Consider the following 24,370-nt stretch of genomic DNA (forward strand, 5'->3'; position numbering starts at 1 on the left):
CTGTCACATATTTTATTACAACCAGTATATTATTAACAAAGTCATTATCTTATAATTCTACACTTTGTAACATCTGTTTTTGAATGTTGAAATAAGAATCATGCACATTTTGTGCACATCTTATTTTATCCCAGACAGCTTGCTCTGTAACTGGCAGTAAGATCATGTGTACTTTTCATATGTGCTTTCTGAGTATCTTGCTGCGGTAGCCAAATGGCTGCAAGTAATAAAATCCTTTTTTGTTTGTAATATTGGCAGTAGTCTAATTCCTTCTCTTACAAAGTTTCAGATGACTTGGTGGTAACAGAGCTTGGATTCTTCCTCTTGATGATAGCTGTGATGGGCCCATCGGGCAATGCCTTGATTACATTCCACGCTTCAAAACGAGTGAGTCCTTGCATGGCAGTTGTGTGCACTTGTAATAGCTCATCACCAGGCTGAACAGGGCTGCTTTGTTCTAATGCAGTCCCTGGGGAAAGAAAATTAATTTCCTTTAATTCTTTGTGAGGAGGAGTCTTTAATGTATCTTTCACTTATTAAGGATCACCAGCATGTTTGGTATAAACCACCTGGTCTCAGCAGGCAACAGATTACTGGCACTGCACAGGATAATGCTGCATTTACAAAAAAAACCATTTTCATGGGTATAAATCAGCAGTCAGTTATGAACTGCACAAGTTTGCATCAGCTAAGAACCTGCTGTGTACACATTTAAGTGCGTTTACCTTTAAATATCCTGTTGATGATGATGGGTTTATCTCCATGAATAGAGCCCTTCCCTCCTTCCAGACTGAATCCTAAACCAGCAGGTGTTTTTTCTAGAGTTACAGTGCAGATTGTATCTTCAGTTGCTGGAAACAAATGGAAAGTTAGCAGATGGGCACCACATAGTCTGAAAAGCTAACAGATCTGTTACAAAAAATGAACTTTTGTTTTGTCTGCAAAGGCACCATAAACTGCCAAATGAAAGAGAAAACTATAACTTTTAATTCCTCTTTTTGTCATTATAAGGCCCTCTGGGAAGCTGTGGAGGGAAAGTTGTGTTTGAATTCATGGCAGAATGGAAATATAAAAATGAAAGCTGGTGACATTTACTAGAGTTAGAAAAATCTGTTCAATGAGCAAAATTTAAGGTAAACATATTTGACTTGATGTTAGTTATGAAATTGTTATCAACTACAAAGCTGCTAATGTTTATTTGCAGTACATAAATAAAGCTACAGATCTCCAGATTATGCTTTAGGGAAAAAAAACCCCACAAAAATATCTTAAGAATGTGAAAGTTTCTGCAAAAATCTGACCTTGCTATATTTCAGATGTAGCCACCTGCTATATCAAACAATAGCACATTGTTTGTTCAAACCGAAATTCTCTTTCACAGAGAAAAAGTCTTATAAACTAGAATCTAATAATATTAGAATAAAAAATCACTGTTCATTGAGTAGTCATTATACCTTCAATTAGATATGCAACTACAATAATAATCTTTGTATGTCTACAGAAATTCATACAGAGGATCACACTTGGTTTTTTTCAGAGGGTTCCTTTATTTTAGAACTCCATTAATTCTTTCCCTTTCCAACAAAGTTATTCCAAATGTCTGTTTCAGGAATGTTTTATTGACCATGCTGTCTTTAATCATGGTTCTCAGATTTACACAGCCAATGCTGAGCTGCTCTATGAACACTCAGGATTTCAGGCGATGAGTAAACACTTAGCAGGTGGGGGCTGCAAGGTGTAATGCCACTGAATTTACTCACCAGAATCTTGTGAGGCATCACTTGCTACTGAAGATGTACTAGAGTTGATTGAAACGTTGAGATTTTTTTCTGCATCTTTAGCTTTTCTAGTGACAACAACAGCTTGTCTGGGTTGTCGAGCCTGTCGCATGATTGCTGAGGCATCATTGTGAGTTGCGCCTTTAAGAGACTTTCCATTAATGGATAGTACTTCATCTCCTTTCTGAATAGTTCCTTCCTGAGATGCTAGTCCATTGGGAAACACTTTGTGAACCTATTGAAGAGCCCAGTCACCACACACACAAAAGGAAAGAGGAAAAAAAGGATAAATCACTAGATCACTCAGTTAATACTTTTTACCATGTGCATTTTCTATTCTTTGCCAGGAACAAGTTGCTTCTAGCATGTTTCAGGACTGAGGGCTGAATAAATTTGTACAGAGAAGTTCTCCTGGGCACAGCCCTCCTCAAGCAGCTAGGCAATCTGTTTAGCCCTGGTATCAGATGGCCAAAGCCTTGCTGCCCATGGTACGTACCTTGCCTATGCTACTTCCTGACCCTCTCGCTGCTCTGCTAGTGGGAGGAAGAAGGCATGAAGCTAGTCTCTAGCTTCCAGACCCTTTATGTGTCTACGCGCTCACCTCATTCCTCCTGACCACCCTGCATGGTCTTCTACAAGCATGTGAATAAGGTGTTGGTTACTTCCTGCTGAGGGCTGTGTGTTGTTCTGCATTGGCTTTCAGAGCTGTGGGGAGTATGCTGCCCAAGGAAACAGGACACCACGGCCAATCACCTGGAGAGGGCTCTGTGCAGAAGGATCCTGTTTTCACCCATTAAGACCATGATTCTTCTGACCCTATCAGTACAGCTGCCTACTTTGATTATGCCAAAAGCCAACCTCTGTAGTAGAAAACCAGCAAGTTACATATTTTTAGATAGAGTAGTTGGTTTTGGAGTATTTTTTAAGAAAGATGTTACTTACTGTTATCACTTTGTTTTCTAGATCAATGCCCCCTGCCAGGCTGAATCCAAGCCCGGTATCTTCCTCTTTATGCAAAATTGTAACATGAATATCATCAAATTCCTAGGCAGAGAAAGAAATAATGTCAAGAACTTCCCAAGAGATATGTCAAGATGATTGAAAAATCAGCATGTTTTCTTTCTGTCCATTGTGCATTTTGTAATGAGACTTAGTGGCATAAGCATAATACTGAGACATGTTTAGTATTTGGTTTTGATCAAATTTACCTATCAGTTACCTATTTAATAAAATGCTATTCTGTGTCTAAAATTGTTTTGATTTGGTAAACAAGTTATCAGTTGGATCTGGACCATAAATTGAATTAATTTCTAGAGTATAGATATGTACTGTAGAAACAGAAAATATTGCTGAATCATGTTAGAGGACCTTTTCACTGAAAAAGTGGAAAAAGAATTTGGCATACAACTCATGGATATAAGTGTCACAGCTTAAAAAATTGCTTCTCAGTCTTGTTTTTGTTTTTTAACAATGTTCTAGTAACAGGTAGAGTAAGCTGTCTCTGACTGTGTTATCCCAAAGATGAGTTTGTATAGGGTAACAACCTAGTGTCCTAAGGAAATGTGGCTTTCTTGACCACAGTGTCACAGTCATGTTCAGTATGTGAGCAATTGTAGTTGCATCTTTTGATATTGCGTCTTGTTTCCTTCCACAATTGAATCCACTGGCCAGCTGCAATGAGGCAGATGGTCCATGCTGCTCAAGATTGTCCTGAAAATTCCATGAAAACAATGACTTGATATGAGAGAGGCTAATGTCCCATGGAGGGCAACATTGCAACATAGCTTTTACTGCTAATCAGACCAAAAAAATCAACATGGGATGTTGACAAGAAACACAAATTGATACAAAACTTGGCTTTCATAAATTCTGCTTGTCAAACTGCTTTTTGATTGCAACGTGCTAGCAAAGTTTGATGTAGTCAGTAAGAATTTATCTCTGACATGACAACATGTCTACCTAGTATTCTGATAGGCAGACATGAATTATCTACCCATGCTCCATGCAGTACAGACACAAACCAGGAATAACCTGGGAAACATGCCACTGCAGTTAGCTAAGAGGCAAACAGTAAATACAGCTTAGACTCATTGGTGCGTTAATGCAGTTATGCTGCTTTTGCACAGCTTGGAGTGTCTTAACACAGCAAGCACATATCTGCCAGCAGAAGCTGAACTGTTTTCAATGCAGAGCTCTGGATGTTATCTGCTTTTTCTTTGGGTATGAGCAGTCTTTAAAAGTCTTTACAGTTCTGGAATGCACAAATTCAACCTTAATTTTGACTTATTCTGAGCTTTATTGCAATTCTAGATGAATCCAGAAAGACTAAAGGTTGCTCAGTATCCCCAAAATATGAGGCATTGGGTATCTCAGACTGGCAACCCAAATAAAAAGAAAGACCTCCAAAATATCAGTGCCTACTTCTGCATACACTGACCTTACCTGCTGAATGACTGTTACCCCATTAGTTAAATGGATATTACTCTTGCTTAGTTATCTTTGAAGATTTCTTCAAGATTTTTGATCAAAAGAGCTAAACATTACTACTGGTACATATTGAGATGATTGTTTTACTTCTTGTAATATCAAGTTGCAAAGATTAACCAGGCACATCCACTCCACAGCTTTCTGAAAATCATGCACAAAAAGAAAAAGCAGATTTACCTTTAAGGTTGCTTCGTCTAGCGATTTGACTTCCTCTATAAGCTTTGCTAACTCTTCAGGGGAAAGCAGAGAGATGACAGACTGCCCTGACGCACCAGTTGCTTGAGGTGAGCCGTGTTCCTGTTTCTCTTCCTCTTTCTCGTTGTCTGCTCGGCTCACAGTATACTCTCTCAACTCGGAGAGGCTGTTCCATTGTGACCGGAGTAAAAAAGAAACATTGAGTTATGAAAGAATATACCCACAAAAGCATAGCACAGGCAATTTTGGAACAGTCATCTTTTGATCTTATTAGCATGTAATTGGGGTGGTAGCTCCTATAATAAGTATTATAAATACATACAAATGTAAATTAATCATGTTAGCCTAACAGAAGTGGGATCTATCACATGAAAGAATACGAATAATCTCTTGGCCCCAGGCAAAAAACAGACTTAAATCTCCTTTATCATGGAGATGCTAGAAATATTGTAGCTTCTGGAAGAAGTTTGAAATGTACATGCGCTTATATAGTACAAATTAAAAACAAGTGTAAGTCATATGAGTCATTCAACCTTTGTGCTCTAAAAAGTTCTTAACTTAATCTGTGCTTTACTATTGTGTGCTACTACCTTAGAATGTTAATCTGCCAGTGAATCAGCACAGATGTTCAATGCTGATCTGCAAATCTGATTTTTAAATAATGTATCTTACTTTAGCGAAAACCCAGTGTCCAGATGATGATTCTCACTTGCGGGTGAGAGAGAAGTCCCATCCTCCTCCACAGAGGACTGAGACAATGTGTCTATAGTTTCCCATGCACTGTTTCCAGAAGAGGCTGGAGACTGAGGAAGGCAAAGCAAAGACTTCATTAAAGCAGATGACACCTGGTTACTGATGGAATAGATTTTGCTGTACTTTTCGTTATATGGCTTCATCATCTCACAAGACTGGGTAGCAGTAAGTGGGAAGCTTCGTGATCTTAGGCTGTGTGCTTTTGCTACCGATACAAGAGGGGAAGTTGCAATGGCTTCTGTAGTTAAGAGACCCAAGGAATTTTCAGTGTTGGCATTGTTGCTTTTCTCTGAGCTAGCCGCAAGGACCTCGCTGGGAGAGGAAGATCTGTCTGGACTCTCTGTACCCATAACCACAGGTGACTTTGACTGTTGTTGGCTAGTTTCACAATGTTGGAGAAAGGCTTGGTTTAAATGAGCTGGAGCCGCTTCTGACCCTGTGGCAGTGGGAGGGTGTTCTTTCTGGACTGATGGTTTCAGGCTAAACTGGTGTATTTTTTCAGGTGACTGTGGAGCACTCAGGGATTCAAATGAGCTTATTCTTTGTTTTATTGATGATCCCCTAGGAGACACACGGGATAAGCTGGATTGCAGTTCTTTGCTGGAAATACCCTCAAGGTCAGGAGGACTTTGATCTGCCTGTGTTTTTAAATCTGAATTTGCTTTCTTCAATCCTTTCAGACTTTGGCGAAACCAGGCTGGCTTAGGTGCAACAGGAGGAGCCTTTTTCACACTGTCATTTTCATGTGATTTTAGCACTTTTGAACTGACTGTTTCTGATTCTGATTTCTTCAGAACTGTGTCTGAGCTGCTTCGATTTTGATTCTCTTTATTTGTGTCGATGCCAGGTTGCAAATCTAAGTGGACATTGTCTTCACTCATGGTAGGATTAAATAAGCTTTTTATGCAGTCGGAAATTTTAACCCAAGGGTCTTCTGTTGTTGTATTAAGACTATAATCTACCCGTGTTTGTCTTTTAAGTATAGGCCTTTGTATTGATGAAAGTGGATTCCCTGTATTAGAGAAACATTGATTATAAACAAGCCTCCTTCTACTTCTCCTTCTCCATCCCTTATCTATGCATTGCTATTAATTAATTAAATTTGAATTTCATTCAAGCCTCCAATAGGTATTTTTTAAAGTTTCTAAAAAGTTTGAACTTTTTTGAAATTCTCAACTCTTGATCTACAAGTTTTGATTCCTGACACTGAAATGAACTGAAAAACAAGGCTCTTCTGTGCTTTTATACAAGATCCCTTTTCTAAAGGGCCTGCAACTTCTAAAGGTAACCTGAAATTCTGGGGTGCTGAAGTCATGATATAGGCTATAACAGTTAAAAAAGAAGGCTAAAATTGCAATGTTGTTTTCAGCCTAGTGAAAAAGCTGGTGTTACAGTAAATTCTTCCAAAAAATAATTTTTCTTTCCTACCTTTGTAGGTATATCCTGCTCTAAAAAGAATCTCCCATGAAGATCTTTGATTAATGTTTATGCTTCCTTAAATTTATGCAGGCATTTCCATTTGTATTTTTCTAGTAAGTAAAAACTCAATTCTAATGTAGGAATATTTTTTACATCACAGACTGATTAAGCATTTTAATGTTAGACATGGCAGAGCTGAATGGCAGCAAACTTTTGTTTGTGCAGTTGCACAGTTACTGTTATCTGCTTCAGTGTAAATAAAAATATATTTTTTTAAGGCACCATTATTTTTTTGATGATCTGAGCCCGGAGTTACAGAATTACATAACGGTTTAGGTTGTAAGAGACCTCTTGAGATTGTTTCGTTCCCTTAACACTGTTTCGTTCCCTTAACGCTAAGTTTCCTTAATTCTAACTAGCACAAGATACTAGTAGATTGTACCATTGCAACACTTGAGCCTTGAAACTATGCATAAAAACGTCCTTTAGAAATGCTAAAACTAACCTTTAATATCAAATTTTCAATATAAATAAGCAGTTTCATCTGAAGAAATACCGCAACAGTGTACCTGTCCATTAATACTTTTTTACAAGAAATCATGTTATGCTTCTTTTGATGTAGTTTCCCCTTTTTTTCAAAGATTAATCAATAATTTGAAATTTCATCTGTTCACCCCAAAATTTACAGATATGGGTTGAAGTCGACATTTAAAGAGAAAGGTGAAGTCAGCTTGATACCCATTTTGGAATCCAAACTAAATGCTAGGTTCAGCTGCAAAAAAAAGTTCATGGAATCAAACATACCTAAGTTTGCTTTTCTTTCTTGATCTCTGCCCGCTGGAACAGCAGTTATGTGTTCAGTATCGTATGCTGTAGGAGAAGTGGTAAAGACACCGTGGGTTACATCAGTTTGATGTCCCTCTAGCATTGGTTCTCCAACTTCCTGCTGAACAAACAGGAAACAGAAATGTGTCAGAATGTAATTATACAGACCACACTATAGATGAATCTGAAAAAAACACGTATTTTCATTTGTTTTTAATCTGGAAAGAAATATTGAATAGAAATCAAGCTTTCACTTCTGCTTGGGATGTAATCCTCATAGGACTTAATTTATTCTATATTTCAAGAGTGCTGGCATGATATTTTATGGTTACACTTGTAGACAGACAGTGAAAAAAATGCAATTAACCTCTCAAAAATTTAGTAATAAACTTTATAATAAACTAAAAGACTGCCTACTATAATTTTCAATTTTTGTAAAATCAGCCATTCAGTACACTTTTGCAAACCAGTCAAGCAAATTTCCTCTAACTTCATGTCAAACTCTCTTTTCTGTTGAAGCCTTTTGCCCTTAAGCACAAGATAGACAAGCCAAACCATTACTGCAGTTTCAGAGCTCTCCCTTTCTCGTTTTTGGCTGGAAACATAGGGTGAGAGGATTAGTTTGAGGTTGCAGTAAATGCCACTCTCAACATCATTAACACATGCTCTGGAATTACTCAATTCCTTTGTAACCAATGATACCAAGTTACCATCTGCTCTGCTGTGACACTGGAAGTGCTCTCTGCTATGTAGTTAAGCTCCAGGATTACTAATAGGAACCAAAACCAAACAGGAGAGAGTGTGAAGGACTAGAAACAAATGAGGTTGTCCTGAAAAAATCAGTAACTGGACAATTTCTTAGCTTTTCTGTAATGGGGTGGTGTTTGTTATGCAACTTTCTTATGCTAGGAAAACCTTTCTCCATCCCCTGCTTACTTAGGGTCATTCTTGAAAGTTACACTTGTGTTCTGTTGCTGTTAGATGTGGACATTCAACATTCAGTAAGTGAAATAGCCAATTTGGAAGCACTACGAACAGACAGTTTGATCTTACTCTTTACTGATGGCCATTATATCTACCTTTTTATTGATGCAGTTTAAAGCACAGTCAAAAATATCAGTTAAGCATTCTTGGTTATGAAAAAGCAACCTTACAGTCTGCAGAAGCCCCACATAAAACTGTAGTATGCAGGCCTCAAAGTGACTAATACAAAATGTTTGGGGAATAAAAGTTAAAAAAAAAACCCCAACAGTAATAAAACCTTCTCTTAATCACCTGAAATACATTCTGACAAGAAACCCTCTCTCCTGGGGACTTAAAGGAGCTGTTGCCCTGAGATACACAGACTGTCTTACTAGAGGAAGTTATCTTCATTAACAGAGCTTGACTTTTCATAGACTTTATTGATCCTAAGTTTTATTTTTTTCTCTTTATCATTTAGAATGACTGAGTACTGAAGAATAATAAGTTGCATGCAGTGGTAAGTTCAACAAGTACTTATTTCCCTGAATTTTACTTCTGAAAGGTGATTTTCTAGTAGCTGTTGATGAATACGTTTCTACTGCTCTCTTCTTAGGGGATGGTAAAAGAGTGACCTTACACGAGGTGCTGAATTGAAACTTTCTTGGATATTAACATTATACATGGACTTCAATCTGAGCTGTATAATTTTATTTTGATCTCTGAAGCTTGGGAACTGTGGGGGTTTTTGCTTGCATTGCATTGAGATTTGCTCGTTTCTGCTGGCATGTTACTAAACGCAGGGGAAAGAGGTTTCATTTTTAAACAAACCACAACTTTGTTTCAACATGCAGATCTCACAATCCCTCGCACTCATGCAAATGTGAAACACTGTCTTTCTGTTCTGTCTTAGATAAGAGAGGGAACTGAAATTTAGAAACGTACAAATATACACTCGGTTTTCAAACATTGTAGCTCATCAACAAATATGTATGTGCCTCGCAATTTAAATGAGTTAGTTTAGTACCCCCTCGTCTCAAGAAATGTATATGAGCCCAAGGCTACCGGCTGTACATAATGTTAGTGTTTTCTTCCAATAGAAATCCACTACTGAAACAAAGAAATTGTTTCACGACTTCTCTACTTCATAAACAATTTGACTCTGTAAGTGCCGAGGTTAGGATCAACCATACCAAGCTGACATCAGAGGCTGTGCAAACTCCTCTAGTCCCAGCCCAGAGCACATCACTGTTCCAGTTGCACTGGAACCAGAGCGTGTCCAATACCACCAGTGGCATGTGTTAATGAGGTATGACAGCAAGGGACTCAAATTCATTCTTCCTGCTGCTCTCACTGGGATTTTAACTCAGATTCCTTGATATAGAAGAAAATTTCCTTCAGGCACTTCTCTGCCTTCTGACCTTAGTTTGAACATCACGTTTTGACCTAAACTGGCTTCACTAAGATACATACGTTATTTTCAAAACAGAAGAGCCTCATGCCCTTCCCCCAGTCCTCACATATTTATGCACACTTTCTCTTTCTTCCCTGCCTTTCTTCCTGCCATAATACAAAGTCACTTTGCCTTCCTCCTTCCCCTGCCTCACAAATATGAAACACAAGAAAAATTTTGCAAATTTTGCTTTACCTGGACACTTGCAGAAGGTGATACAGCCACTTCCGATACAAGCTTTTCTCTTCTGTCTGCGCACTGGTCATTACATGTACAGTCCTGCTTAAAATATTTCCTTGGTGGAGGTTTGGGTTTTGAAGATTTAGGTTTTCTAACAAGGATCTCTGATGATTTCTTAGTGTTTTGCAAGGGTCGACCTCCCTCACTACAAGTAGGAGGGGAATTTTGCTCTGAATTATTACCAGACAATGAGTACAGCAGGCCAGGCTGTCTGGTAATCGGTACATCAATGCTATGTACTCTTGCTTTCAAGTCAGTCAGTTGGTATGCAGCACCATGACTACATGAGGACCGAGGGTTGTAGCTGCTGTCACTGCTGGAGCGGGTCATTAGCTTCTGTGTCCTGCGGTTGCAATGAGCAGCATTCCTTTCAATATGTTTTTCACATGGGTGTCTTCCATGCCAGCTCATTTCTAGTTTTTTAACACCTGTATCAGGAACATGTTCAAAATGGCTATTCAGATACATGCAAAGTGCTCACTTCTGAGATTCAGCTGATTAAATTTGCAGCTAAATACCATCATCGGTTGATGCAAAGGTATGATTTTATGCATTAAAGGCTTGTAGATCGAAGAGTCAACAGTTACATTCTTGGGCAGCAAAACAACATTACGTTTTCCCTATATATATATCTCAGCAGTATAGTTTACTGATGATGATTCTGTTATCTTTAGTCCTTTAGAAGAAATGAGGACACTAAAAGGAGTATCATTGCAATATGTTACTGTGGGAGGATGTCATAGCTGAACTGGGCAAATAGCTCTAGCCAGGATTGCATATGCTTTTCCTCACAAGGGGATTAACAAGCTGTTTGTCCCCAGGACATCACCTGCGTTGTGCAGTTCCTTGCTATCATAAGTCCTGTCACCTACTGACAGTTGCTTGAAAAGCTTTAAGCAGAGGTTATGAATTGGAAAGGATGAGCAAGAGCAAGAGGAAGTTTGCACAAAAATTTTTGCTGGCGATCAGACAGATATGGTCTTTTCTCATCACTCTGGTAATGTATTTTAGGAGGCATGTTAGGAGCGCTGCCCTGTGTGGTTTCCTCCTCTTCCTTTCTGCTCTGGGTTACTTGACTGTTACCAAGGATTCTAATACAGCATGTATTAATCCTATGTATCTTTTAAGTCAAAATTACCATGTCTCGATGAATCCACTTATTCCCTTACCTTCAGTACTCCATTGGTGTCTCTCCTTTCCAAATCTGTTGTTTTCCACAGCTTGTGCAACAGCTTCTTTTAGCTGTTGCTCAGACACCTAGGGAATATCATGCCATTGTACTGTTATGAAATTGCTGTGGGGTGAGTAAATTTTAAACATTTATTCCTTTCACAAAGTCCTGCAAGTCCTCTATTGGAAATGAATAGACCTAGTTATATCACACATCAGTTAATTTTAAAGCTATGTAAGTGCACACCTTTATATTTGTATATATTCCAGTATAGATGAAGTATATCTATGGATGTGCTATTTATATTGGTTTTTTAGATGAAACGGGATCTTTCAAAGATAAATGTTCTTTTGCATATTTCACTAGAAGTGGAGTTCTGGATTTACCAGTATAAGATAATTTAATACTACGTTTTTATGATAATTTATGCAATGATTTAAACTTGATATTAATTTATACAATATTTGGTGTTAGGAAGCATTTTGTAGAAAAATCTTGCAAGAATAAAATATTTTACTTTAATATTAATTTAATTATAAATATTAGCAAGACCTAAATTTTAATTACTGAGAGATGAGTGTATAAACATTTCTTTCTTTTTGGGGGGTATATTCCCTCTTTCAAATTGTTTTCTTATTATTGGGAATTCTTTCTCAAATAAGAAATATATTTTGGTTTATTCCTTAAATGTTATTTCTGTAGTTTCCTTATTCACAGCACAGAAACTCATGCAAGACTGTCTCCAGTGATCTTTAAATCTTACATGATTATATCTAAGGCAGTGCATATATCAGGTTTGTTTCTGTGCAGCGATGCTTATTAAAGAGATCAGCATCTTTGTTATCAACATTTTTCCACCTGTTTTAGATTAACACCTGCTCCCTCACTTAGTCTTAGTTCTCAGTATGTGTTTTATTGAAAGTCAGAAAGAATACAGTGTGTGCTACCTGTGGTTCAGGGTGTCTGCTAATAATAATCTGCACTGCACCAGGATCGCAATGGCTTAATACGGCATAAACTTCATTAAGAGTTGTATTTTGTACTGAAGCTTCGTTAATTTCAATAATTTCATCTCCACACCTACAGAGATATTAAAAAAAGAGAGAGGATGTAAACAAAACAGATTTTCTTTTTATCCCAATCTTGTCTCACCCATATGAAAGTATACAAAAAGCAAATTCATGTGGTTGACGTCTAATTTGATCACAGATTAAATCATTATGTCTCTCTGTTCCTGTTACAGAAAATGGAATGGGAATGAGTTGGACGTCAAGGTGTTTTTGATCTGCCTCGTTGCGTGCAACCTTTGAGCTTTCTTCATGTTCAGCTATGCACGCTTTGTGTCTGTGATCTTTCTGCTGTATGCAGCTCAGCTGCTGCTTCCACCTACATCTTCCTTCCTTCCTTTCAATTTAACACTTCAGTTTTCCCGTCTTTATGGTCTGATAGTGTTATTTAAGGTCAGAAAGGATGTTGTGTGTCTGCTACATATGAATAACTTAACAGAAAATTTCTAGTAGCAAACTATTGTAATCCTGCTAACTGCTAGACTGAATCTTTCTAGATGAAATCCAAATTTGACCCACATGGAAACTGAGACTGCCCTTTTCTGCTCCACTGCAAATACCCACAAACATTAAAAGGCTGACTGAAGGAACTGATTCATATCGTACAAACTTTCAAATAGTGTAAGACCACAGTTCTTTCAGCTAAAGTCTTAGGCATGCAGAGAGGAGGGTTATAGAGCACCTAAGGTTAAATCAAAAAGCCTTCACTGAAAATGCTGTATTCTGTTCAATGCTAAATATGTTCAACACTACTAACAGGTCATAAATCTTACAAAGTGAGTTTCTGCACTCCCACTAAAGCTCATTTCAGCAAATCTGTATTTCTGTTGGGCAAGAAGGGATAGAATTTGAGGAGCTTGTGTCAGGAAAAACTAGTGCTCAAACAAGCCAGAGTATGCTATATGTTTGTTTTTTTCCAGATACTTTCTCATTTGGAAATCTCCTCCAGAAAGCATGCTATATGCTTGTCTAAGACACAGAAAGCTAGCCCAGCCTGGACAAGAGACAATAATTTCACTGGATTGCTATATATCTGGAAATCCCACATATCCTAAATACGCATGCTCAAACCCTCAGAATAGCATGTATGCTTTAAACCCAAATCTCCCAGAAAGCACTAGACTTCTTGCCCAAACAGGTCAAAAATAAACCCATAAAACAGAGCAATGAAAAACTTGTGGCATAAGACAGACGCTCTTTCTCATCCTACCTGAGTCGCCCATCCATATGTGCCACTGAGCCTGGTGAGAGGGTGTGAATAAAAATCCCTGAAATACACTGGAAGTAAGGAATGCTACATAACCCAATTCCAAGGCCAACACCTGGCTCTGAAAGAATTAATAATAATAAAAAAACACATGAGAAGCAGTCAAAACAAACTGTTGGAGAGATCTTTTTTTAAAACTGTCTTCAATGTAATTATTATTTTTCTATACAAACCAGAACCAAAGTCTTGTGTTCAATATCAGCTGCTGTTCCTACTGCTTTTTTCTTTTTTGTTTTCTATTTTTTTCCCTCGTGATTAAAGTGAGTGCACACCAATATTGCTTGTGAGATTCCAAGATCTGGTTTGCAAGTCATTACTGGTGTGTCACAGACACAATGCAATGCAGGTTTATTTTGCAAAATATCTGTCATTACAGAAGAATTCAAATGACTTTACAAGGAGATAGAATAGGAAAAAAAAAAAAGAACAAAAATTAAGGAGGAGCAAAAATTAAGGAGGAAAAAAAACAAACAAAAATTAAGGATGTGTGGCTATTGTTTGCTATATCATATCAGTCCCCTTTCTGTTTTATATAATACAGTTTAAGATTTTTGTGAATTTACCCTCTTTGCTCTGGACAATCACTCTGATGTCAGATCCCATACTGTGTGTTTGGTAAGTCATGCTGTTACCCCATAGAGATTTTGCTTTGTTCGTTGCTTTGATGTTCCCATATTTAAAAGTTTATTTCATTCTGCCAGTGGTTGTTTATAAATAGAAGATGATGCCAGTTGGAGAGGAAGTTAAAAATACAAGAAGATATATGTATGGATTTTATTTGGTTTTAAGCCTTTTCAAGAATGAAATGAACTGCTTGCATAATTATGGGTAAAAGTTGCATAATCTGCTTAATAATTGGTAGTTGTTGCCAAGAGGTTTAGTTTTTCACATGAACGATATGAATGTGACTCTAATGCTTGAGTGAAAAGAAGATGAATTATTGGCTCTTGAGGACAGATCGTGTTCAAAATCCTGCTGTTGATATGTAGTTGTTGGCACTGGCAGGCACCAAGATCTAATTTAGTGTAATAAAAAAAACTTAGTTCAGGAAAAGAATCAGGTTAGTGAGGAAAGACATGCAGAGAGCAAATGAACACTGTTTTGTCAATTAGTGCCTTGTTTGCCAGTGCTCAGTTAATTTTAGCACTTACCTTTGTTTAGGGTAACTTCCATTATGACCCTGTCATTGGGCTTTGTAGCACTTAATGAGAATGCTGCACTTTCTGAACTGAAAGAGCTGTTTTCTTTGGTTATGCATGTACTAGAGCTCAGTGACTGACACAAGTGGGGTGACAGACAGCTGGAAGCAGAATGAGGCGTGCTGAAGCTTGTCCTGACTGTAAGTGTCAGAAGACCCTTTTTGGCCTGCTAGAAGGAAAAGATAATGAATGAATGGGTTGAGTTTGCACGCACGTTGTCTGTAAAGACAGAAATTGTTCTGGAAGGAGAGTATGTAACCTTGAATTTTTGTAAAGCATCATAATGTGTTAATCCATGCATGGATTCTCCATTCAGTTCCAGGATTTCATCACCTGTTTTTAAAGAGAAAAGTGGTACTATGTTACTATTACGGTATTATGCGATAATTTACATGATATATACATGTACTTAAAAGGAATCTTGCAAATGCAATAATGGATGCAGGTGTAAAAGTCACTTATGGTTCATTTCAGCTTCATTTTAATCTGCCTTTAGGAATCATTCTTTGGGAATCTGGAGTGGGAAAAGGGAGAGAAGAGGGATTTCCCACCTTCTTGTAGCCTTCCATCAGCAGCAGCAGCTCCACCAGGAAAGATGGTTTTGACATAGATGCCTATTGGTCCATAAATGCTGTCTTTCCCTCCAACAATACTGAAGCCCAAACCCTAATTTATGGAAGAAAAGCAGTGTGTGAGAGCCCATGTTCAGTTTTCATACTAGTTCATTTGCAGTTTCTTCTGCATTACCTATATGGGCAGTACTAGCCAATGAAGTAGTATAATCCATGAAAAAAATAGTCAACCATATGCCAGTAGTAAAAGCAAATTAACATTTCAGTGGAATACACTCATGATGTGCTTTTTGTTTGTTGCAATCAATTAATTCACTATTTTAAACACACTATTGTGTGTTTTAGACTACTAAATTTTTTTTTGCCCTTGAACCAATAAGCAGCCTTGAGAGATTAATTTATCTGTTCTTCTCCTTAATTTCCTCTCCCATAAATGAGATAGATAAAAAACCACCATATAAGATCTTAATATTACTACTAATTTCAGACACACAGATGGAGATCTTGTGGAGATATCTCTCTCTACCCTCTACTAAACAGAGTTAATGCGTGTTGTAAGTTTAAGCAACACGGATAGACCTTTGTAGGTAGATACTTCTCATCTACTTATTCTTTGGCCTTCCTCCCCTTATGTAAAAGTCAAACACTACCCTTAGAAGGATGTTACAAGACTAATTCACACCTCTGAAGCCATTCAACATCCCTCAAATGAAAAGTGAAAGTACTGTGCTGATGACATCCTCATAGGCTCCCAAAATACAGGCAACAAATGATTATTTTGCAAATGATGATAATACTTCATGGAATGATTTCTGAGAGTCATCTCACGGCCTAAATAGTTATAAATAAAACATTAAATATTTTAACTTAAAAGGTTATTAATGAACAAATTCAGAATCTTATTCAATAAGTTCAAAAGCTATGTGTTTAAGTTCACAGATTCTGTATTCTCTTTTTAAGCACCTTCAATGACATTACTTTTGTAGATACAACTATCTTCTGTGTCTTTCTCCAGTCTTTATTGTGGGTTTTGCAAATGTTTATTGGTTTTTATTGAGGTCCTGTGTGTTCCTGGTAGCTCTTGTTTTCCTTCTCAACAGAACTGTCTTTATGGCTCAACTCTGACTTGAAGGAAGCTCTAAGGTTGCTGTGCTAGTGCAACTTATGGATGACACAGTCTATGATTTCAAGCCTACCTCCGGATGCCAGAAAGGGTAGCAGTGAATGTCAGTGGTGGTGTTACTAGCTTGATGTGAATATGTTATTAGAACCTGAAGACTGTGCTTCAGCAAAGAGATACTTCAGAAGGTTAAGAAGCAAATGATGATAACTAATCACTCCTGGCAAAGCCTGGATATAAATTGGCAACCCTGAAGTAGCAACTTTAATACCTGAAGTCACTTCGCTGCACTTTGCAGCTTGCATTTGTGAAATGAAGTAAAACCCTATGGTAAATCAACAGAGCCAGTCTCACCTTCCCTTGTCCTTTCATCAGTACGATGTTTGAGATTACTGAAGCCTGTGAGCCACAGGATGTGTGCACTAGCTGTGCTGTACTTAATGATCTAGATGGTCTCGAAATTGCCTGTGAACATTAAAAAAAAAAAACATTTTAATGCAGAACCAGAAATTCTTGGACATATATTAGGACAACTTGTTTATTTCAAATTTTCATCCTTGTAACTGATGGTACTAAAGATTAAAAAAAAAAAAACTCTCTAATTTTCAGAAGCCACTTGTTATTCAGAAAATCACTGCTCACTGAAATTGTCCCACAGTGACTAAGCTAGAGCAAAACTAGAATGTTCGCCCTTGAAATGGTGCAAAGATATATTTGTGCTCTCACTTGATTCTCCATCCAAAATCCCATTTGTGGCCATTAGGGGTCCTAAACAAGTATTATCATGCTTGCCTCTAAGAACTGAACTAAGAAACAAGAAATTCTAACTTCTTGCCTCATCTTGTCATTAAATAGCTTTATCTTGGGACATATAGAACCTGTTTTCAGCATTTTCCCCAAAACATGAATTAGTGCTCACAAAAGTTCTTCAGACTGTGAACCTCAGACTGTGAATGTGCTGCCTCCATTAAGCTACCACATAGGCTTCTTTCTACTGCTGAAAGAGGTGAAGCACATCCTTTTTGCTTGATAACCAAGATAAGCAGTGTCTCAGTGCTTTTCTTCCCTCCATGCCACAGATAGTGGATTTCTGAACTCCAGCCCCTGAGATCTGACCCATTTTAGTGAACTTTTAATGAAATATTTAATGAAAACTTCCTGTTTGAACATGGAATTGGGTATTACAAACTTATTTAAGCACTGACAAAAGTAATTACCTAAAGCTAACTATGCATGAAGTTCAGCAGGGCCAGAGTTAATTGCACTTGTTACGAGTCCAAGAGAGTTCAACACCTTTTTTTAATGCAGCAAAGTGAAAATAACAGGTGTTGAAGTGTGTGGAACACCAGCCAGAATTTCAGCTTCTGCATATGTGACAAAATAAATATCAATTTTGACATGAAAACAAGATTATTTATTCAACATGGGATTGGGAACATGATCAAGAGGGAAATGTCTGTGCAATACCAAAAACATACTCTCTGAAAAGTACACCTCTGCCAATCAGGGTGATTGCTTATTCCATTGTCGTTCTCCTGAATCTGAAATCGGAAGTTTTCAAATTTATTTTGCTTCTGTGTGAGTGGGTGTATTTTATATCTCTGTGCACAGTGGGTAACGATACCCAAAACCAGGATGCCACCGAAGAGCCTCTGCCAATGGGCAGCATCTGCCACGCAGGACCTTCAAGTAGGAGGAAGCCCAGCAAATCCCTGAGGGTCTGTCTGTCTGCACGGGTGTCGTTTGGTTGGGGTTTGTGCTCCAGTTTGCCACCTCCTCACCCCCGTTAAAGCCCTAGGTCAGGCTGTGGTGGCCCCAGGGTGAGGGACTGGCCAGGAAAAGGCAGGGGAGCAGCAGCAAGTCCCCCAGCCGGGCCTCAGGCAGGGCAGGAGGTGGCAGCTGAGTGTGAGGAATTCCACCTCCATCTTCCCACTCCAGGCTTGATCCTGGGGACCTGTGGCCATAAATACCTACACCCTCTCTATCCTGCCCAGCCTCCACTCTCCCAGCCTGTGGTGAATCGCTTGGTATCCATCTGGATAGCAAGAGACTGGGTCAGTGTCTAGCCTACATTAACGGGGTTGTTTAAATATGTCTGATTCGCTGCGAGGCAGAAAGCAGGATGCCTCACGCAGCCAGCGCAGCTGGGGGCAGCGACTACCAGCCACGAGGCGAGTCCATACCTGCTTGTGGCCATGGCTGGGCCAACGGAGGTGACTCGGGAGGCTCACGGCGGCGGGGCCCAAAGCTCAGGCCGGGGTTTTATCGGCCACGTGCACAGAGCATCTCCACGGCCAGCGGCGGGGAGACGCCCGGGAAGGGCCTCTTCAGCGGTGAGCTCTGAGGTGGCTCCGGGTGGCTACCAAGGTGGTGCAAACCACACAGGGGGATTTACACACAGTGTAAAACCTGCTGGGGCAATGGGAGGGAGAAGCTGCTGAAGAAATGGGGTTTTGCTGGCACAGAGCCTTTCCCGCTCTCCTACTCCTCGCAGAGGAGGGATGGGGTTAAAAAGTGGAGGAAGCAGAGTGCGCCATCTTCCCTGACAGGCCCTGCAGGGAAGGTAGGTTTTGGCGGGAAAGTGACTGCCAAGGTCATTGAGAGATTCTTGTTGGAGACAGTTTTGTCTGTTTTTCAGGTGATTTCCTGTAGCACTTACTGGGGCTCTCCCTCCAGTGCAGTCCAGCTGTTGGGAAAGAGATTTGCGGCTGGTGTGGAGAGCGTGGGGCTGCCGGTCTCTGAAGGGCATGGCTTTCTGGGGCGCCGTGCAGTCCACCTCCCCTACCCAGTATGGGTTTAAACCTGTCAGATGTGGGGAGAGAGACTGGGTTATTTCTCAAGCGTTGGACGTTTCTGCACATTCATTTTCTCAGGTAAATGTTACTTAGAAATGTTTTTCCTTTCGTAAATCTCTCTGTGAAGGGAATGATCTTTTCAATCCTTACTGTGGGGATAGCCATTAATGTTAAATATAGTAAAGAGCAAACATTCCCTACCAAAAGAGCATTGGCCTATTTAGAATACACCTTAAAAAAACATCAAATAGAATGCTTATGCACAAAACCTCTGACTGTAGGATATTGTGAATATAAAAGCTGATGCTTTTATGCATTCAGCAGTTCTTAGCTAAGGAACCCAGACTAAAATTTGGACGACAGCTGCCATTTCTTTCAACACTGCAGTACCATCACATGCTCTGCTGTGCACTCCCTGAATATTACAAGAGAAAAGATTACTTCTTTGCAACTTACTGGTTGAGTTACTGCGAGTCCGTTGACATGCAGCTTTACTGTGCAGAAAACCATTTTGTATTTCCAAAGGCCTTTCCTTACAGATTGGCATTTCCTAAAAAAAAAAAAAAAGACTGTTGCTATGCAAGAAGTGATCTAAACTTAAAAATAAAATTTCTCCTAATTTGGCTTGCACAAATTTCAGCCTGAATCAAAAAACATGGAGCAAAATTAATTATTTTAAATAAATAAGATGATAAAGGAGAATGCAGCTCAAAACTTTGCTATAAAAATGATTATACCTTGTCAAAGTAATAAGATAGAAATAGATTCTGGTCCTTCAGTCAAAATGGACAGAAAATTAATTGGACATCCCCAGCTGGTTCAGACAGACTAATATTTTGATGTATGGGTAAACTGTAGCCATGCTTGTCTAATTTCTGGAGATAACTGGGTACTCAATCTCCCTCACCTTAGAAGGGCGTTATTTTCTAAAGGAAAATTCTTAGCCCCAGCTTTGCAATGGTGGATAGGTGTCTGACTTCTGCTGATTTCAGAGGGATGTTTTTTACTCAAAATACGTTTTGGGTGTTTAAAAACCTTTGAGGACTAGGCTTTAGTGTTTTCCAAAAATTTAGCCCCTTCTACTCAGAAACTCTGAAATATGCTTTTGAAAACATGGCCACTAATTCTAGCATTTAAAAACTTGTAGATAAAACATTCAAGTTTCTAAATGCAGGGTTTTAGAACAGTTTGAAAAGAAATACATGATCACATCTGAATAACAGTTGATGTTAGGAACAATTTCTGGATGTGTATGGTTCCTGAAAGTCCTGCTTCTGTTGTGACATGGGGAATGCCATTGATCCTGAGGGAATCACAGTTAAAGGAAGAACATTACTAAATACAGACAGCATATGAAAACTGATTGAAATATAGTAAACCTCCAAATATAAAAGGGTTTTGCTCAGCGATATACTGCAGGGGTTAAGGCAGCCACAAGAGCAGCATCAGAGCAGGATCTATATTTTCTAATCTGTCTGGAGCCAACCAAGACAAACACTTTCTTCCAGAAGCCTGACTTCAGTAAAGCTGTTTGGAGATACCTCAAGAACTAATGAATGATAATTTTCCTCTTCGACAGCAGGTGGAGGCATTGCCAAGTAGCAAAATCCTACTAGGGTTTTCCAGTCCCATTCCCCTAGGGAACTCTTCAGAATAAGAAATGCAGAGAAGATCGTTAAAGAGGCATTTTGAAAATAATTTTGCAGTGTTTCCCTTACCAAGCTAGCTAGCCTTTGCTATTAACCCTTAACTAATTAATTTGGTGCAGGCTTGTCTTTAAATGCACAGTTCACCTGGCTGCCTCTTGGGGGGTACTATGCTACAAAAGTTTAATATAGTTCATCTCTAGACACTTAGGCATTTAAAGGAGAGAAAATAAACAAAAGTCTTGGCAGAATCCAGCAGACATCTGGGTGAGACAGTTCACTGCTGTCCTAGAGAGAGGCATACTCAGACCTGATAGCAGCTCCAGTTGGGGGTGTTTTCTCAGCCTAGGATTATATCAGAGCTTTCTGTGTGACCCATTTGCAGATAACAAACAGAAAGTGCCTTTTTTCCATGAATATCAAGATCTGAAGCCTGCAAGAAATCTCTGGCTGAGCTCTATTGTCTTCAAAGTGGTAAATGTGTGGTAGGGGACTAACTTTGTCCAGTCATCAACCTTGTATTTCCTCCAGAATTTGCAAGTGAAAAGCCTTTGGTGCCATCTAGTTTGGGGTGGAGATGAGAGGACAAGAAGCCTGAAATGAAACGTGTTTAATCCAATGAAATGGACTCTGTGAAAGAAAGATCAAAAGGGTTTTCCACTGAAAGATTTGGTGATAATCCGGGGCTGCTGACCTGTTAATGCTGCCTCCTGTTCTACTCTCTCTGTAGCAGACTCTAGTAACATTCACCATGGGAATTTTCTAGCTATAGATCCTAGATCCACAAAAATACTTCAGTCCAGGGCCTGCTCTCTGGCTTCTGGATTCATGGATCTTCCCTTAAATCCACCTCCGCCTTTGCTCAACTTCCAAATGGAAAATTAACATTGGCAAGCTATGTGTTTCTAAAAGGAAGGGTTGTACAGCCCTTGCTAGAGTTTCCCAGGGCCTTGGCCTCCCTGTAGCCTCTGCTTATCTGGGAAAAAGCTATGCTGAAAGTCACCAGAGTCTGACCACAAGAGGTTTGGGGTTTTGTCAGGAAGAGCAAAACCAAGTTCTTCAAATGCCTGATGCACAAATTCCCCTTCTCTCTCAAGTAAATGTCAAATCACCCCACAGTTGTGGGAGGGGACCACAACTTTCATGCTTACTTTGCTAGCCATCATGATGTTCACCAGCCGTGTTGTTGGGTGAATGAGAGATTCAGCCTCCTTGCTAGACAGATCTTTAAGTGATTGTCCATTTAGTGTTAACAGTTCATCCCTTGGGCTCAGACAACCATCCCTTAAAAAAAGAAAAAAGGAATATGCTTGCATATCATTTTACAAAGAACAATATGGCACTGTTGTGCTACGTGTCTCCCTAACTGAGGAGTCGGCTGCAGGTCTCCCTTTGCCTTGAACAGGGCTGCCATGAGATGTCTTGATGTGTGGTACACCCCATCCCCTGCTAGTATTTTTTCCTGTTGCTGCTCTCTTCTGCTCATTCCTGGTGATCAGTGTCTGCCTTTCCACATATAGCTTACATCCAGGCTAAGATGACAGCATAGAATAGCCCAAACCAGGCAAAATATTCCTCCCCTCTCACCATCTTGCATTTGCAAGTTGATCAGAGACTATACACTTTACTCCCTTTCAGGAACTTTGGCTCATATTGCTTTTCAGTGGCCTTGCTAGGCTGGTGACATTCGACGTTGCCCTTTAATAGGGCAACTAAGACAATAGGGTTTGAAAACTTAATATTATGTACAATCTATCATTCTTCCAAGTTTTATTTCATAGTGTAATTGAGAAGCATTAGATCCCTGAATGGGCACAGTTTTATTTTTCTAGAATCTTGACCTGTGTTTCCAACTGCAAACATTGTAAGAAATGATTCCCAAACATCATTGCCTTTCTCTGAAACTAAGCTTCAAGGCATAGCTTGTCACAGACAGCTGGTCATGCAAAATCCATGCAAATTGCTCCCTAATAAGCTTGCTGACTTCACATGTACTGTACCTGTTTGCTGCATCTCCGGCCAACACGTGGCTGCCTGTGAACCCTTTCCAGAGAGATGTACAGTTTGGACTCCTAGAGAGCTTGATTCCTGAGCTGCTGTTCCCTGCGGTTGTACACAGCCTGCAGATGCAGCTGTCCTGATTCAGAAGATGAAAGGTTGCATGAAAGAAAATGTACCAAGGATGTTAAAAGTTAGTTACAGTTATCCTGAGCCTTTTTAAGAAATGCAGAAAGTGTTCTTAGAATCAGATTGCCTCCAAGTAGAACAGGAACAGGCCTTTAACACTGTTCAGTTGTGAAAGAATAATTGTATTATAGAGTCAGTGTTTAAAAGAAGTTGTTTTCCTTAGAACTTCAGTGGCTTCTGGCTGCAAAAGGGAAGTATTAGAATAGAGTGCCTCTTTGCATAGAGGAGAAGAGAACAGATAGCAGATTTTTCATAGTAACTGGATAAATTTTGCCTATGCTAAATATTGTAAGAAAAGACAGGGAGGAAAATAAACATATGCCAGAAAAGGAAATACTCTGGAAAACAGAAGAGGTCTGAATGGAAAATAAGTGTATACAAAACACTAGAAGCTCCACCCCAGCTGCTGACTCGTTAAGTGGGGGCAGGGGAGCAGAGAGGACCGCAACAGTGGAAGATTCTTTGTCCACTCCAGACTGGTTGAGGTTGCTGTAGTCTGTGTGTTGCATCTGGAGGACTAATTGTAAGCACATTTTTAATACAGTTATGAATCATTAACATATGGCCATACAGAAAGAGAGTGTCTTAAGTCATATGAGTAAGTAAAGCAAAGAATGGATTGACTACGCACATGAAGGACAACACATTTGTCTAGGAAATATACTTCTGCAGCACAAATGCATGAACACTTAAAAATTCTAAAGAGACAAGGAAAGCTGGAAAAAGTTAGGACACAATTTCTTTTTCATTTGCTTAGTAAATTTCCTAATTCAAGTATTCACTTGGTCTGCTCCCAGCTGAACCCACCTCCTCTGCCCTCGCCAGCCTCTCCATACTCCACATAGTGAAGAGGGCTCTCAGTGTATCCTGGATCCAGGCTTGTTCCCGAGACATTTGTATGACTGAGGTATAGATTTCTGAAGGGGAGGCAAATTTCATATGTTAGGACAGGCCACAAAAGATGGCAGTGGTCAACTGTCTGTATTGCTCCTGGGTCCCCTGGTCAGAGTGGCATGAACTATTTCCAGTAACCTATAGTCCTCTGACAGCACAAGGAAAGCTGTGTAACCACCTTCCTCACCATCCGTAGGGCTTCATTTCAGCCCGAAGCAGAGTTCCTTCAGCCCTGAGGGTTAGAATCATTATGCCCTTTCACCACAAATCAACAGGGATCACATCATACCTGATTTACAGCAAACACAAACGTCAAATTTACAGCAATGTCAATAAAGGTCA

General features: G+C 39.3%; 1 protein-coding gene across 2 annotated transcripts in view; it reads right to left on the reverse strand.

The window, feature by feature from the left end:
• IL16 (interleukin 16) overlaps nt 1-24,370 on the reverse strand; it is a 48,499-nt gene continuing 24,129 nt past the window's right edge. The window contains exons 4-22 of one of the 2 annotated variants that reach the window (XM_075506179.1): nt 22,948-23,084; nt 22,099-22,231; nt 19,758-19,851; nt 19,166-19,308; nt 16,861-16,971; nt 15,366-15,480; nt 15,074-15,147; nt 14,767-14,980; nt 13,559-13,676; nt 12,229-12,361; nt 11,280-11,367; nt 10,066-10,538; nt 7,437-7,578; nt 5,133-6,225; nt 4,443-4,626; nt 2,721-2,822; nt 1,761-2,013; nt 726-851; nt 1-469 (exon numbers count right to left, since the gene is read on the reverse strand). In XM_075506179.1, coding sequence (XP_075362294.1) covers nt 276-469; nt 726-851; nt 1,761-2,013; nt 2,721-2,822; nt 4,443-4,626; nt 5,133-6,225; nt 7,437-7,578; nt 10,066-10,538; nt 11,280-11,367; nt 12,229-12,361; nt 13,559-13,676; nt 14,767-14,980; nt 15,074-15,147; nt 15,366-15,480; nt 16,861-16,971; nt 19,166-19,308; nt 19,758-19,851; nt 22,099-22,231; nt 22,948-23,084 — 3,927 coding nt within the window. In that variant the 3' untranslated portion in view covers nt 1-275. Of the gene's footprint in view, nt 470-725; nt 852-1,760; nt 2,014-2,720; nt 2,823-4,442; nt 4,627-5,132; nt 6,226-7,436; nt 7,579-10,065; nt 10,539-11,279; nt 11,368-12,228; nt 12,362-13,558; nt 13,677-14,766; nt 14,981-15,073; nt 15,148-15,365; nt 15,481-16,860; nt 16,972-19,165; nt 19,309-19,757; nt 19,852-22,098; nt 22,232-22,947; nt 23,085-24,370 lie in introns of those variants that run through there. The other variant, XM_075506177.1, reaches the window with a different exon arrangement.

Source organism: Mycteria americana, chromosome 6, assembly GCF_035582795.1.
Source record: "Mycteria americana isolate JAX WOST 10 ecotype Jacksonville Zoo and Gardens chromosome 6, USCA_MyAme_1.0, whole genome shotgun sequence".
Lineage (NCBI taxonomy): Eukaryota > Metazoa > Chordata > Aves > Ciconiiformes > Ciconiidae > Mycteria > Mycteria americana.